The sequence below is a fragment of the Bos indicus x Bos taurus genome, chromosome 16, assembly GCF_003369695.1.
Source record: "Bos indicus x Bos taurus breed Angus x Brahman F1 hybrid chromosome 16, Bos_hybrid_MaternalHap_v2.0, whole genome shotgun sequence".
NCBI classification, from domain to species: domain Eukaryota; kingdom Metazoa; phylum Chordata; class Mammalia; order Artiodactyla; family Bovidae; genus Bos; species Bos indicus x Bos taurus.
This window is the reverse complement of record NC_040091.1, coordinates 74,474,661-74,491,732: the sequence shown is the minus strand read 5'-3', so window position 1 is coordinate 74,491,732 and position 17,072 is coordinate 74,474,661. Positions and strand designations below refer to the sequence as shown.

Genomic DNA, 17,072 nt, shown 5'->3' with positions numbered 1-17,072 from the left:
GGACAGACTCTGGGGTGAGGAACTGGGAGAGACTGTGCTGCTGCCTCACTGAGCGCTCTGGGGCAGGTCGCTTACTGGCTGACATCTGTGTGCAGCTCCACAGTAAAACCGAGATGGAGAAGGAGCCCCGCAGAAGAGAATCAGCAGCAGAAATCCTCCCTGGTGGGAGCAGCGAGCAGGAGCCATCCATAATTCTGGTTCTCCTTCCTCTCTGTGCCTGCTCACAGGTTTTTAAGACTCCGATCATGAAGACGGGGTAGCTCAGAGGGCCCGGGGCAGCTCGCCCATCCTAAGTGTGATGGGGCATGGGAGGCAGGAAGCCAGCGCTGGGTTGATGGAGGGGCAGGGAGGCTGAAGGTGGGCTGGAGCCGCGTGGTGGGCGGCGGGGAGCAGAGAGGTGTTATGGAGCCAAGAGCCGGCTAGATCAACTAGTAAATAAAAGGTCACAGTGATTCTCCCCAGGCGCCCAGAGAGAAGCAGACAGAAAGCTCTGCTGACGGCAGGAGCTGACAACTGGCAAATGAGCCTCTGCAGTTATCTGTTCCCTTCCTTCTTCTTGTCTCATAAGACAGAGGCTAGAAATAGATGCAACTGGCAGATGACTGAAGGATGAAAAATGAGCAACATGTTAGTTGGAGTGGGGTTGGCGGTGGGGGGTGCTCAGGGGTAGAGGAGCAGAAAGCTCATGAGTGAAGCAGAGGGAAGGACAGGGCTTAGCTGGAGCTGCTTCCAGGGTCTGGCTCTTCCTCTGTCCCAGGCATGCTGCAGGGATTAGTCACTGAATCTTCTTAGCACCCTTACAATGCAGGTCTTACTCTTCTCCCCGCTTTTCAGAAGGTAAAACTGAGGCTTTAGGGAGGATAAGCCAGGCTCGACTGAAGAGCGGCAGAGCCGAGAATACAGGCCCACCTGCCTTCAAAAATGAGCTCTTTAGATTATCCCACAATGCTTCTGAACCCTCCCTTTTCTTGTCTTTTCCCCTCTTCCAAGACTTCAGCAACTGTTTATTGAGCACTTAGTAAGGGCCAAACACTGCAATATGTCTTTGGGAGACAGAAGCCGCCTGGACAGGCAAGGTCCCCGTCAGCAAGGAGTGCTGTTGGGATGATCAACTGAATGAACCGAACCGGCGCACTCTCCTTTCCCACAAACCTGCGTCGGGCAGAAGTTTCCCTGCCACACAGCGGGAAGGGTGACTGTCCTGAGGGATGGGGCACTGGCCTGGCCACAGGGGGCTTCAGCAGTGGGCTCTGCCTGTGGCGGGCATCTTCCTTCTCACTGCGCATCTTTTGACTTGCTGCTCAGCTCCGAGGCCTGGCCAGGGGCCCCGCTGGTGGAGGAGGATCACAGAGAGCTGGGCATGGGCTTGTTTCCTCCCGGGCACCGTGTTCCAGCGGCAGGGCTGGGGAACCAGCGGTGCCTTCTCTCTAGGCTGAGGCTTCTCTCCTCTTGGCAAGAGGAGGTGGGGAGCGTCCACCGGAAGGCTGCCTGCCTATGAGCTGTGGATATTCCGCGAGGACTGATGCCCCGAAACCCTTGCCTTCGGCTCCAACAACATCAGATTTAGGGGAACGGTCCCTGAACCTGCTGAATTCTTTCATGCCTCCATGCTTTCCCTCACTTGAGAAGCATTCCTTTGTTTTTTTTTTTTTCAAAAAAATTGAAGCAGAGATGATTTACGATGTTGTGTTAAGAATCACGGGCTTCCCCCACGGCGGCTCAGTTGTAAAGAATCTGCCTGCAGTGTGGAAGAGGCAGGTTCGATCCCTGGGTTGTGAAGACTCCCTAGAGGAGGGCATGGCAACCCACTCCAGTATTCTTGCCTGGAGAATCCCAGTACGGGCTACAAGTCCGTAAGGTCGCAAAGAGTTGGACACAGTAAACACAACAAAGTGATTTTTCAGATTCTTTGGCTTTGGCTTCCACTCAGTGAACCCCTCTCCTTTCATAATACACCTAGAATATAATCCCCTCCAGGAAGCCTTCCTTGACTCACTGGCTCTGTCGGGTAGCACCCTCTCACACCTCCCAGTGCTCTGCACACTGTATTGTAAATGTGGATGTGTGCATGCATCCTGTATCTGTGATTTTGTGAGGGCGAGCTCTGTGCGCTCAAGGAGCACAAGAGGTTGTTGATGAGTTCAACTCTGTCCACTTTCCCCTTTTCTAATCTTCTGTCTGCCTGGCTCTTCTCTCTGCCCATCTCCCTCTTCCCATCATTAAACACGACTTGATGGACAGACTGAACCCAGACTGCTTGGAAGCCACCAACGGCTGATGACATGGCCAGTTCTCCCTCCAGCTGGTGCAAATTTCAAACCCCAATCTGTAGGTGGTCTGGTAGGGAGTGGGGATAACCAGAAGCAGGAGAGAGGAAGGGAACTCTGGGCAGAGTGGTGAAGGCTCGGGGAATTGAACTGTGCGGCATGCAAACTATGAAGGAAGACTGTGGCTGAGACGCTGGGTCCCTGAGCAGGGCAGGCGAGATCAAAGGGCCAGCTGGAAAACCACAGCGAAGCCGGGCTCTGAAAACAGCAAGCCCGCCTGCAGGAGAGGGGGCATGACCACTTCCCCCCGCAGTGAGCACAGCAGAGCTTCCTGCCCAGTTGCAGGAAAAAGTCAGTGTAGAGACCTCTCCACAGCCCAGAACACAAAGTGATGCTATTTTCACCTCACTTGTCTCCATGCACCCCCGTCTCACGTGCATACACACACGGATCACACACGCCGATCCGGGTCAGCCTCCAAGGGCTGTGCCCACAGCCACCGTCTGAAATACATTTACGGCTGCAGAAACACCCACAGGTCATGGCCGCGGGGAGCATTCCAATACATTTTATTGATGGGGAAACTGAGGCTCCAGTTGCCCTTAACTCAGAGGCACTCGTGACAGTCTGTGATGAGTCCCTGGAGGCAGGATCCTAACTTCCCACTCCCCTGACACTCTGCCACACTCACCCCCCTGCTGCCTCTCCGACTCCCTAGCAGCTCAAAGTTGGCTTCTAAATGTTGTCCCTTAGGCCAGCCCCAGAGAGAAAACCTGTCAGACAGGCAGCACGTGTGAGCAAGCTGGGCAGAACTCATGGGTAGTGAAGCAACCCTCTCTCTGATATTTCTAGAAACTAGCTTAGGGGCTCATTTCCGGCTGGAGAGCTCAGAAACTTTTCTCTGGAGAAATCCACGGGTGATCAGCTTCCTGTGTCGGGGAAAGCCAGTGTTCTAGGAACCTCTGGATAAAAGGCCATCTCACAAGGGCAGCGGGACCCTGGTCCAGGCGGGAAGGAGCTCAGGCTGCCTACTGAGGGACCCCATGGAGTATGGGCTGGGCTCTCAGAACCCTAACTTGTGCTTCTTCCCAGGGGCTCACTGACTCCCCCTCACCCGCGCCCCTTCCCTCACACCCGGCCAATCTCTTGGCATCTCCAAAGCTTTATCTTCACATCACAGCAACTGTTCCAGCTGCCAGCGGGTGGAAATAACTGACAAGGGCTCCTCTTGATGTGGCCCTCTTTTGTGTTGATCAAAACACCAAAATGAAATTAGGCTCTCCGCATCTGACTGAAGCCTAATTGGAAATCCAAAGCGGCACTAAATGTTACGGTCTAAATAAAACATGCTCGGTTACAGAAACTCCACGTGGGGAGTGTGAGAGGGCGCTCTGGTAGGGAGCTGAAACGTAGGTTGCAGGGCTCTGGGGCGTCGTGATGGGGCACCCCGCATTTGGCTAGATGAGACAGACTCAAGATGGCAACACAGAAGGCTCTTGAGAGCCCAAGAACCCCTAGGTAGGGCCAGCGAGGCAGCCGATCGGTACCTGTTGCCTGGCTCACACTTGGAAGTGCACCTAAGACACTTGATCAGCTTTGTGCAATGTCTCTCATGCGTCTGCACCTGCCCTCCTCGCAAAGGTGTGCCTCTGCCAGACAGGCTGCGTGGTAGAGAGCGCAGGGCAGTGCTGGCCTCACCCACTGGGCGCCTTGAACCGGGCTCCTAGGTGGTGAGGGGATGGCAGGCAGGGCAGTAGCTAGCTTGGCAAGCGCCTCTGCCCCGGCTCTGCCTCCTAGGAGTCCCGGGGGGGCCCGGCCTTGCTCTGGTCGCTGGACCCTGCCGCCCCTGACTTCCCCCCGTGTCACACGGGGCTGAGAATACCTGTCTTTCAAGGTTGCTGTAAGCAGCTGAGTTGATGCTGGCGGAAGACCCGGCCTGCCGCACAAACAGCAGCTTCCTGGGGCGGGTGCCCTCTCTCTTTCCTCTCTGACCACCAGAGACATTTCCTGTGACTGGACACATCGGGCAGCAGGCCTCTATTGGTTTCTTTTTTATAAAACAAAACAGTGCCCTGCCCCAGGGTCCTTGGCGGGTGTCCAGGGAGGAGTCTTGAGTCTGGCCTGGTGGTCTGGAGCCCTGAGAACTGCAGGTAGACCGGGAGCAGGCGGGGCGGGCCCACTGCAGCCGTGCGGCCACCAGGGGGCGCCATCCCAGGAGGACGTGGGACAAGGCTCGGCTTCACTCCGCGTCTGTTCCCAGGTCGGGGTGCGGGGTGCGGGGTGCGGGGTGCGGGGGACGCTGTCCTAGCTCTGCCCGCGGGCCAGCTCAGGGGCCCTGGGCAAATTACTTAGCCAGACTGAATCGCAGTTTTCTTATCTATTTAAAAAAAAAAAGCAAAGACAATACTATTTATCCCAGGAGATTGTTGTATTAGCCAAGGTCATGTTTGCAAACTATCAGAAGAAAAACAGGACCTAAATGTTAGATTTCAACACGTCTTAAATTAGGTAGAGCTGAGAGGCAAGGCAGGGTGGCCAAGTTTCTTTTCGAGGTGTGGCTGTGATGGGAGCTTGATTTGCAGAGCTTCACCTGGCGATTATACATGGGGCCACAACCTTAAAAGCATAATTACTGTTACTAACGTTTATTAAGCAGGTAATACGTGTCAGGTACTTTTCAGAGTGCTTTTTAATGTATGAATTCACTTCATTTAATATTTTTAATGTATTCATTCACTTCATTTAATCCTCAAGCAGTGTCATAATTATCCCCATTTTTAGTAGAGGCAAGTGAAGCAGAGAGGTGAAACAATTGGCCTAAGGTCACATAGCAGGGAGCCAGGAAGGTGGGCAGGCTGGCAGTCTCTAGAGCCCATGCTCTTCACGGTAGCCAGGAAACTGCCCATCGTCAGTCACTATCTACTTCTTTGCACTCTGGCTCGGTGGATACTTTGGTCTCAAGGTCTCAAAGGTCCCCTGTTCTCACCTATAAAAGGAAGGACTGCCCTTCACCAGACAGTCCCTGAAGCTCCCCCAGCTCTGGACTGCTAGGTCAGGGAGAGGGTCTGTCCTCTGAATGAGCCCAAGCATGGAGGGACCAGGACAGGGCTCCCCATGCTCGGTATGAGTTACTTCAGTCACTGGGCGTGCTGTATATCTCTGCGACAGTACTGCTCACTTTATATCGCAATTTATCTATACATCATTCTTCCCCACCAGAATGTAGCATCCCTGAGGTCAGGGATTGTATTTTATTTATCCCTATACGAAAGCATACTGAACGGTGCTGTTGTTGCATTGTAAAGAACAGAAAGAAATCAAGAAGGTACCTATTTATAAGACCTTTTGCTGGAATATGACTTAGAAAGATTGCCCTGTCTATATCTGCATATGCAAATAACTTGCCAGCGGACAGCTCTATGCATTATACATGGTAGACACTTAATGGTCTGTTGAATGAATGAGTCTGTGTATGCAAATGAGATGCAAATCTTGCCTTATTTTAATTTGACCCTTGGGAACATCTTCAGGGACTCCCTTGGGCTTGGGTAGCTTTAATGTTTTTTAATTGAAAGTCTTTTTTTTTTTTTTTTTTAACACAACCGATGTTCGGTCTGGTCTGTGCTGAGTGAAGCTGTTGCCAAGTTGGGAAAAGAATGCCGGGTTGGACCAGGTGAATTAGGATTAATTCTGGCTTTTCTGGTAATTCGGGGAATGATCTAGGAAGTGATTCCCCTCTCTGGCATCATTTTCCTCATCTTTAGTATATGGGGAGGAGTTCCTTCTGGGATTGAGGTATGGTGATTTCCCACCTCTCCATCCTAGGAACGTCATTCTGGGTCATCAGAGAGTCAGCATCTGGCAGTCCTACCTGGTGAGAGACATCATGTCCCCTGCCAAGGATTAGAGGAAGAGTCTCCAGTCTCCCTGCGCATTTAGAGAAATGAGCTTTTTTGGCACCGGTTCTCCCAGCCTGGGCATTGTGTTCAATCATTTCTTTCCAAACCAAAGGATTTTAAAATAAGAGGCTGGAGTTTTCTTTCTTAAACGCAAGCCAAGCGCCTGATTAATAGGGTGGGTTTGTGATTCGCTTCCTTCATGTGAAAATATTTATTAAAAATGCTCCAATGAGAATATTAATAGCCAGGGAATCAGCTCCATGTCAGCCTCTTTGCTCCCTGACATTTGAAATGGGGGCAGAGAAAGAGGGGAAAAAAATCAAACCCGAGCCTGGGGTGGTCACTTGTCCCTGTGCCCCATCCTCCGGGAGGCAGGCTTTGCCCCTCCTTTGGGAAAGACGCTGAGATGTGTGCTTGGCTTCTGGGCCACGGTGAGGTCCTTAACTAGAAACATGTGTGCATCAAAGGCCTGGATTGAAAGTGACACATTTGAAAACACAAGTACGGCAGAAATTTGCTTATCCTCACTTTCCTAATCCGCAAACTCTGTAATTCTCCCCCAAAGTCCCCCAGGCTCTGCTCCAGCCCCTGCCTCCTCAGATTCCCTCCTTCCCCGGCTGCAGCCCAGGCCTCTCAGTCCGGGCAGAAGGGAGGTCTCCTGTTACTGGGACTCCAACCGCCTTGTAAAAATACACCTTGGCACGCTCTGCCTGCGCCCTGGGAAGCCTTATCGCCAGGACTAAACAAATGTGCACAATCAAAATAATAGTCTGAGATGTCAAAATAAATGAGCAGGGGCCATCTGGAAGGACGGCTCCGCACATTCTTTTCTGCTCCTTCTCCAAGTCGTTAGAGGCCTAGGGGCTTGGTCGTTCAGTGGCGTTGGCCACAGCCGACAGACGTAGTGCCCTCACATCACAGTAAGGCCCTTTGAAAATGCTTCTTATTTTTGGCCCTCGGTCCCGGTTTATAGTTGACATGCCCTCCTCAAAACCAAGGAAACCAAAATTGATTCTCAGGTGAAGCTGGCTGGGGTGGCATGCTAGAGGCATTGGGTCTGCCCTCCAAGCCCTCTCCCCCACCATGCATGGGGTCTTAAACCGGTGCAAGGAGCTGAGGGGCAGGGGTCTCTCCTACGCTTGAGACATTCAGAGAAGGGCAGCTTCATAATCTTTCCAAATAATTTTGATTTCTAGTAACTCCGGGCCAGAGTTCTCCTTGCCCCAACTCTCTGAAATGACCTAAGGTGGAGGTGGTGAGAAAATCACTATCCGTTCATCCACGGTGAAGTCCCATGCCCCACCCTGCATGTGAAGGTGGGTCGCCCAGGAGAAGGGTCTTCTGAGTGGGCTGCCGCAGCTCTGCACAGGGAGACAGACCAGGACAGCCCTTGAAAATCACATGCCATCACCTGGGCAGTTTCCAGGTAGCATGATCCTATTCCTGACGGATTCCTTCAAAGGCTTCCCAGAAGCAGTTTCAAGAGCCACCTTTGATGTAGGTCTCCTTTAGGGCTCAACACAACCTTCAGTCCATCAACAGCAAGCTTTAAAGCTACTGGCACTTTTCTGTGAGTTTAGGGAAACCAAACTGGTTCTGGGGACTCTGATCTTAGGTGTTAGGTTTAGCATAGGCTGAAATGGAAGCTGGCCTCATACTGGGGTCAGGATGGGTGAGCTGTGAGTCCTCACCTGTGCAGATGCTCTGTGGGTTCCTGAGACAGGAAACCATGTATTTATCTTCCCTGTGCCTTGGGTCTCAAAGTGGGGTCATGGGCTACACGCGCCAGAGTCACGGGGAGACGGGCGGTAGAGAGGTGAGGAGGCGGACGGAAGAAGGAACTGTAAGACTTCTAAGGTTAAGTCATAAAGAAGGCAGTAACAGTCCCACCTGTTAGGTAGTTAGAATAGCAAACAGGAGTCCAGAATGGCGGTGGCTAAAAGACAAGGAAGGGAAAAGCCCGCGAAAATGGAATAAAGGAAGGTCCGAAGACCGGAGTGAGGACCTCAGGTAGAACAAACAGCCCTCCTGGCTCGCCCAATTTATGCAGGGCAGGCCCAGGGGGAGGAGAAATCATATAAAAAGAGGAGCCAAAGTGCGGGGGTCTCTCTCTCTCTCCCATGTGCTGGCGTGCTCCCCCCTCTCTTCTCTTCACGTCTTTGGGTTGGCATGCCCTCACACCTTGAGAATGTATTTTCCTGCTCTTTTCTAAATAAAATTGAGCTGTAACACGGAGCTGTAACACGGATTTGTCTAAGAGCTATAACACGGTCTGTTCGAGACCTGAGAGCTATAACGGTCTGTCCGAGAGCTATGACATGCCGAGGACTCTAACGTCCGGTGCTTCAAATTTTTGTTGAGACGAGACAGAACCAAGGAGAATACACTCGCCTGACACACGTTATCTGGGGGAATATTCACTCTTGGAGCCCTGAGCGGCTATGCTCAGGAAGTCTGAGCACCTTGAGGCCGCCATGCTGTGAGGAAGCCCAAGGTGCAGGGGGAGGCCTCGTGGAAGCCACTGCAGCTGACGGCCCAGCTGGTTCCAGCTGCCATACGAGTGGGAGGACGTGGCTCCAGACCATGCTAGCCCTAGTCATCCAGTGACCCCAGACCATTCACGTCTTCCCAGCTGAGGCGCCAGTCTGGATGCTGCAGAGAAGAGACAAGCAGCCTTTGGGGCACCTGCCCGAACGCCTGACTTAGTTTGTGAGCATGGTGGCTCCATCTATGGCAGTGAGCTGGAGATACAGTTCACTTCGTTGCAGAGGTCAGACATGGTACACCCCCGGGGCAGCGCCTTTCTAGCCCACTGTCCTCACATGTGGCCACACAGGAGCCTGAGTCTTGGGGGATGACTGGGGCTCAGGGTCCCCCTCCCTTCTCTCCACAGATGCCTGGAATACTGGCCTCCTGGGCCTCACACATGAGCCCAGAGCTGCCTCTGTCTGTATCAAGGGGAGCAGGACTGTTTAGTCTGCTGGGCACATTCCTGGATTTTAAAAATAAATACCAGATTGTGAGCAACTCAGCCGGATGCTGTCGTTCGGCCAGGGCAGAGGTTTCTGAGGCGTCCCTTGGGATCGAGCAGCAAGAATGCCAGGTTGGAGGTGTTTGCCCGAGACTGGGATCTGTCTTAGCCGTAATTTACAGTGGAGATGCTTCTGGCCCTCCCTGGGGTCTCAGAAATTCGAATAACACCACTAATAACAGTGCTGTTGTTCAGCTGCTTAGTCGTGTCCGACTGTTTGCAACCCCATGGACCGCAGCACACCAGGCCTCCCTGTTCATCACCAGCTCCTGGAACTTGCTCAAACTCATGTCCCCTGAGTTGGTGATGCCATCCAACCATCTCGTCCTCTGTCATCCCCTTCTCCTCCTGCCTTCAGTCTTTCCCAGCATCAGGGTCTTGTGATAATGATGATAATCATTGCCACTTATTGAAAGCACTGGCTGTGTGACTGAGCACTAAGGTCTCTCAATCCTCACAACAGTCACCACTATTAGGCCCATTATACAGATGGAGAAAGTGAGGTGTTGAAAAGTGAAATCACTTTCTTAAAGCCATATGTCTAGTTAGTGGCAACAGATGACGTGCAAGGTGGTCTGACGGCCATGCTCCTGCTATTAACCACTATGCCACCTGGCCTCTCCAGGTCTTGAAATAGCAGCATCCCATGCCCTCACCCACCCTAAACACACACACACACAGACACACACACACATGCGCGCGCGCGTGCACGCGCATGCACGCCCACACCCATCGCCAGCCTCTCTGCTGTTCCCAAGGCCTTTTCCAGCCTTCGCGGAGCCATTCTCCACTGTGACTCCCTTTTTCCATTTCACCCTTCGCTGGATCATTTTATGCCTCTATTCCCTCTGCTAATTCAAACTAATTAAAGTATAAAATAGAATAATTGCTTCCATCCCCATACTTCTTTCCCATCCACCCCGCGTACAGGGGGAGCTTCCCTTTCTGAGAGTGGCCAGCCTGACAAGCTGGGTGGAAACTGGGGCTATCAAGTTTCTTTTCATCTCGTGACTTAGGTTTTCACTTGGCTCACTGCCTGATTTTTCCTGAACCCGCAGTCTGACTCCCATTAGACACCGAGGATGTGGTAGCAACTTGTATCCCCTCCCACAACATCTGCTGGTTGATTCGCTGTCGAGGAAGCCGGGGCAGACTTTCTAAGGAAGGGCCGGGCAGCGTATCAGTGGAGCACCTGGGCAATTAGTAGGATTGGGGGAATCGGGTCCCAAACGGTCCCCTGGGACCGGCCGGCCTTGGATCTATTAACAGAACATTAACACCAACTTGTCAAAGGTCGTTAAGCAGTGGCACTAATGGCCCACCACTTCTTACTAGTCCTGTTTCTTAATTACATTTAATTAACTAAGAGCGAGCGAGAGAGAGAGAGAGAGAGAGAGAGAGAGAGAGAGAGAGAGGAAGCTTGCCTGAACACATGAGCCTATATTGGATTGTTCTGACTCTGTGGGGAGGGGAGACTCTCTAGGCAGGACTGGAGGTCAGGCACCTGGATCTACTCTCTTGCGGCATCAAGGATACAACAGGCACCATGATTTGGGGGAAGGGAAGGGAAACGGAGACAAAAGCTAGGGACCCGGGGAAGGGAGAGACGAGAGGAGGCTGCCCAGAGGTTTATTGTAAAGTGGGGTGATGGAAACCCCCATTCCCATCATGTCTTATAAAGTCTTAGGTCTTTCAGGGAACTCCAAAGCCTTAGATCGTTGCCTCAAAACAGGAATCTGCTTATCCATGGTGGTGGTTTAGTCACTTCAGTTTTGTCTGACTTTTGCAACCCCATGGACTGTAGCCCTCCAGGCTCCTCCGGCCATGGGATTTCCCAAACAAGAATACTGGAGTGGGTTGCCATTTCCTTCTCAGGGAATCTTCCCAACCCAGGGATCAAACCCGGGTCTCCTGCATTGCAGGCCGATTCTTTATCAACTGAGCCACCAGGGAAGCCCATAGCCACCATTCTATCCTCACTGCAGTGTTCATCCTTGGGGGACGAAGTTCATACGAGCACACACAGCCTCATAAAAAGCCTCCTTCAGAAAGTTCTTTTGGTCTAACCTCAAAATTGTTTCCTGTGCTTCTGAGGCTGTCTTCTGGAGATGGAAAAGAGTCCTGATCCCCAGACCTTAGACAAACTCTTTAATAGCTGAAAGAGACTCTACAGTCATATTTATTCTCTCCATCTTTCAAGCTGAGGACACTGAGTCCCTGGGAAGTCCAGGGTCTAGGTCACCCAGCTGGTTAAAGGGGGGCTGGGACGAGAACACAGGTCTCCTGGCCTGGCCTGAGGCCTGCTGGCAGCGCCGACCGCCACTCAGCTTCCTCCTAATCACCACCCACGGTCACCACCCTCCTGCGTAATGGGATCCTAAGGACTGAGAGCTGGGAGGGGCCGTCAGGAATGAGCGTTGGTGGCATGCGAGGTGTTGCGGCAGGAACTCCCTGCTTGCCGTCTCAGCCCATATCGCATTGACCCCCGTGAGACGAGGTGGTGGGACTTGTCTGAGGCCACCCTGTTGAGAGCGTCAGACCTCAGGCACAATCCTGTTATTGGACACAAATCTTCCATTTCCACCAGGATTCACTGGTGGCTCAGACGGTATAGAGTTTGCCTGCAATGCAGGAGACCCGAGTTCGATCCCTGGGTCAGGAAGATACCCTGGAGAAGGAAATGGCAACCCACTCCAGCATTCTTGCCTGGAAAAATCCCACAGATGGAGGAGCCTGGCGGCGGGAGCTACAGTCCATGGGGTCACAAAGAGTAGGATATGACTGAGGGACTTCACCTCACTTCTTCCATTTCAGAAGGGAAGAAATAGAGGCTGTTAAGGGGGTCATACATCCAGTGTCAGAGCAAACACTGAACCAGAACGCACGTCATCTGATTTCATTACCATTGACTGTTCTCTCGCCACACATTCAACTGCTCCCTTAGAGAGGTCCAAGCTGTCTGTGAGAACTCTGCACTTAACGCTGCTCGCCTCACATGGCCCTCCTGAGTGGCTCTTGGCCCCTCTCCCCGAGCCCGGCCCCTGGTGAGATCCCTGGGGTAGCGACTGGCACGTGGCCTGTGGCTCTCCAAGCGACAGGACTCTGAGCTCTACCACCAATTCCCCACCCTCCGCCCCAATGATGCCCACTGATCCGGGCTCCGCCTGGCATAGAGACCTCCCCGACTCACAGCTCACCTGATTCAAGATAGCCACAGGGCATTAAACCCAAACTCCTCCTATATCTGCTTAGTGTGACAGTTACTGCTGAGCAGCTCTGCTTTGGTGCATACTGACAGGAGCTGGGCAGCAGACCCAGAAGACGAGACTGAAGGAGGGTTATTCAGAAATGAGCTGCAGACGCTCAGTTTAGTCAGAGCTGATGCTCTCAGAGGCAACATCAGATATTGTTTGGAGAGGTCATTATATTCCCTGAAGGCCACTTATCAGCCTCCAGCCCTTTCCTTTGGTCACGTTTTGAATCCAATTTCAAAAAGCATCTCATTTGAGTGAAAGATACGAATCTCTGGACAGAGGAGCCTGGCAGGCTACACTGTCCATAGGGCTGCAAAGCGTCAGACGGGACTGAAGCGACCGAGCATTTAGCCCAGAGACGTGTCTCAGCATCGTCTCGGTCCCACCGAAGTCTCACTGGTCACTTCTGTTGGCTCTTTCTGCTTTTCCACTTCATGGGGCTCCGAGAACCCAAGAAAGAATTTTTATCCAGAGTTAGCTTGCTCCTCAGCCATACTTAACATCTTCTGAAATATTAATATCATGTCAATGTGGCTCTATTTCAGGGGTCCCCAACCTCTGGGGTCTAATGTCTGATGATCTGAGGTGGAGCTGGTGCAACCACAATAGCAATAAAGTGCATGATAAATGCAATGTCCTTGAATCATCCCCAAACGAACCCCGCCACCCCCCACTGCCGTCTACGGAAAAACTGTCTTCCATGAAATGGGTTCCTGGTGTCAAAAAAGGTGGGGGACCACAGGTCTACTTAATCCCTCTGACCATCCTTTTATGCACCTGCCTACGGGACCATCTATTCACCCATCCTTCTAAATCTGTAGATAATTCTGCAGAAGCATCCAGAATGGTGTTCATCAAATGATGACACGGTGTTACATTTGGGGGTGTTTGGTTTGGGAACTTGTTATTTCCTTTTCTGTGTGTACTATTTGAATTTGTATGGTGCCCATCTACCATTTTAAAGAAATAACTGTTGGTTTTATAAACAAAGAAAAACAGGAAGGAAAGGCAGAGCACTTATAGCCTCCAATCTGATGCTAAAGATTCCTTTGTTAGATTCCAAGCAACTTAAGGAGAGTGACCAAGTTCCATTTATTTTGATGTTTTTCCAGAACGTTGTTCCCAATAAATACATGACCAGCCTTTTTTTTTTTCTTTTCTTTTTTAGGGTTACAAGTTCCCATCTGGCCCTGTTTATGCCTTGATCATGGGGGCTACATAAAGGCAGGTAAAAAAAAAAAGCGGCTTCAAGAGGATGTGGTATAATTTGCCGACGATTAGCCTCTGATTTGTGTCATCTCTTCTGAGAAGGAATTTTCAAGTTAGAGTTGCAGCCCTACTGCGCTTATGCCATCAGGTTTACCACTGCCTCCCTCCCTCCTCCCTTGTCCCCGATTCAGAATTCACAAACACAAACATGAAGGAGAGAGAGAGAACGCTGGGCGGGTGAACCTGATGACAGACGCCTGGGATCTTTGCAGTGTTTTGAGAATGATGCCCGAGCAGGGAGGCAGCTTGAGAGAGCTCGCTGGTCGTCCAGCACAGCATCCTTATCTAGCCCAAGTCAGTGTCCTCCGCACCAAGACAGAGTCATGGTCCTTTCTGCTTCTTACGGCCTTGATCTTACCATGTGCAGGTCAATGCCAAGACCGCCGCCACTGCTGACCAACTGCTGACCCACTGGCAATGAGTGGAAAAGGAGCCAGCTTTTCCTAAGGTCTAAGCTTTGCTTGCTGCATCTCCATTGCTTTGGTGAATCCCCGTCTTCCCCTTCTCTTGTCCTTCACTACGGCTCTCCTTGCATTTGCCTTCGCTCTGCTCCTACATATTCAGGTCGAATAAAACCCCGAGGGAATAACGTTTCACCCAGGCGGGTGGGGAACCCACTCGGGGGTTACCCAGCAAAGGAGAGAGGTCCATTTCTCAGGGCTCCCCATCTCTGCAGGCAGAGCTGCAGCTCCTCAGAGCTGGCCAACTTCTACCCTGCATCCCTCTAAGACTCAGGCCAAGAATTTTTTTTTTTATCTCCTTCTGGGGCCCTATCTTGGGTCTATCTCTCCCAGGACTGAGTCCAGCCTAGAGGCCTGGATTATTTACACCTCTTTGGCTCCCTTGAGCAGCAGACTCTGTGGGCCCGGGGCAGTAAATCTCCCTTCTAATCACACCAAGCTGCTCCGTGCAGTCTGGCCCGTTCTTGCGGGGCTGTTCATCATGTGCTCAGACAGGGTCTGTGGCCTGCAGAGAAGCTCCGGGAAGCGCCTGGCCCCAGTGGCTTCTCCCTGACTCCCTGCATAAGCTTCCCCGGGCCTCTGAGCAGCAGGCCCAGGGGTCTCTCTTGTTCTGCAGAAAAGCTTCTGCACAAAGGTCACGGGTTATCTGCGCCTCCTGGGCTCTGGAGAGCAGGGGTGGGTGCCAGCACATACCTGCCTCTCAGACATGATGTACAGGTAGCGCTGGTCGATGGAGAAGGCCATGTCCCGGAGGATGGGGCTCCCATCTTTGAGCACGGAGACCATCTCATATTGGACCCCACCGTGGGGGGGACCATCGGCTCGAATCTGCGAAAGAAACAAGGGCATCCTCAGCATCTGTCCTCGGCAGCCCCTTGTGAATTCCCTGCCTGAGCCTAGAGCAGGTAGTTTATAGAAGATAATCCTCATGTCCGGTCCCCAAGGGCTACCTGAAGCAGACTGGGTTACAGGGAAGACAGAGGTGCTTCTTAGTTCAAACAGCCCAGTTTCCACCAAGAGGAATCCTTTCCCAAGCAGTCTGAGTGTGCTGGTCTGAACCTTCTAACGGTGGGTTTATTTGTGTGTGCATGTATGTCTTTAGGTGTGATCTGAATATCCTTACATGGTTATTCTTGTGTGTGTATGCACATGTTCTCAACACCGTGTGATGAGGGTGTGAGTGTGTGCTTGTGCACACTTGCTTGCGTTTGGGGTAGGAGAATCAACATCTACACACAATGGTTCTGCCTTGAGCAGGTAAGGGAGGATGGTGGGGCCAGCACAGAAACCATCAAAAAACTGAGGATTTAATGATCTCAGAAAGAGCTTTCTGCTCCCGCCACCCCACCACAACAATATCCCCTGAAAGATGTGTGCAAATCCACCAGGTGATTTTGGGGAGCCAGGAATCCCTGAGGACAGAAATCTGGGAGTCAGTCTCAGAGTCCATCCCGGGATAAGAAATCAGGAGGAACCTACAGATCATCGAGTTTGGTGCTTCTCAGGCTCAATGTACATGAGAATAATTTGGGGAGTTTTAAAAACACATGGCTGTATCCATTCATCAGGAACTCTGCACTTGGGGACCTGGCATCTTCTTTGGGTTTCAAAGCTCCCCGGGGGACGCTAATGAGCAGCCGGGGTTTAAAAGCACCAATGCACCCACGGTTATCAAACCAGCATGCCCGGAGAACCGCCTGGAGGGAGCGGAGAAATTCACCCCTGGGACTACCCCAGTTTCTGATTCAGCGGGAATGAGCCTGAGAAATTTCATTTCTAATAAATTCCCAGCCGATGTGGAGACTACCGGGCTGGGGGTTGGAGAAACATTCCCGTAGTCTAAGCAATACATGAAGTGTCCTGGTAGCTCAGGCAGGACAATGCCGAAGACTGGGGCTCGATCCCTGGGTTGGGAAGATCCCCTGGAGACGAAAATGGCTGCCCACTCCAGTATTCTTGCCTGGAAAACCCCAAGGACGGAGGAGCCTGGAGGGCTACAGTCCATGGGGTCACGAAGAGTTGGACATGACTCAGCAACTAACACTCAAGTTCTACATAGAATTTGGAAAGCCAGTGGAGAGAGGCCCCTGAAGACCATCAGTTCATACAGAAACAAGATGACGGGGAGCCCATGGTTTGAACGCACTCGTCCTGCCAGGCTTCCTGTTTCCAACACAGAAGCTGACTGTTGAAAAATTTTGCCAACCCGGGCCGTTTCTTCGTTCTCTGTCCATCTAAACACCCTCGTTCAAGCCCACTTCCCCCATAAAGCCTTCTCCAATATCTCTACCACACTGATTGCTCCTCACCCTGAGGGCTTTTTGTCCTGAGATTATAATCAATTGACTTGTTCATTGTATATATATTAGCTAATGCGTATTGACCACCTACTTAAATTGTTCTCTGATTGCCTCACATGTGCGTTAAGTCCACCAACATTTTGAAGGCAGGAATGCTTTCTGTTTCTCTGAGGACCAGCCTCGGAGGACTAGAATGAAACTGGGAACAGAGCTGGTGACGGATAAAAGGGACTGCTTGAGAAATGCTTATTGAAAGGACATGAACTATGACCCAGCTGATAAAGTACCGTGGGCTCTTTCGTGCTAAATCAAAGTTGAGGTCAAAAGACAGTTTTCTCTGGATGATTTTAAGATGAAGTCCCTCCCTCCTATTCACTTTGATTTCTCTCTTGGACTTCTAACCATCTCCCTCCCTCTGCCCATTTCTCCCACCCCACTGAGAGCAAGGACTATGACTTATTCATCACAAGCGCTAAGCGTGGAGCCCGATGCCACAGTAAACATGCTTGTATGGAGGAATGGATGCATTTTCAGTTTTTACTGGCCCAGTAGGGAAGGTCAGGAGCATTTATTTACTGCAGACTTGGGAAA

At 51.7% G+C, this 17,072-nt stretch overlaps 1 protein-coding gene across 6 annotated transcripts in view; it reads right to left on the bottom strand.

Annotated features, from left to right (window-relative positions):
• The window catches only part of PLXNA2 (plexin A2), a 233,966-nt gene that overhangs the window by 112,830 nt on the left and 104,064 nt on the right, over nucleotides 1–17,072 (bottom strand). For 4 of the 6 annotated variants that reach the window (XM_027565726.1, XM_027565728.1, XM_027565724.1 and 1 more), the window contains one exon: nucleotides 14,875–15,009. The exons of 1 other annotated variant lie outside the window; for it this stretch is intronic. In XM_027565726.1, the coding sequence (XP_027421527.1) occupies nucleotides 14,875–15,009 (135 nt within the window). Of the gene's footprint in view, nucleotides 1–13,524; nucleotides 14,273–14,874; nucleotides 15,010–17,072 lie in introns of those variants that run through there. One more of the 6 variants, XM_027565727.1, reaches the window with a different exon arrangement.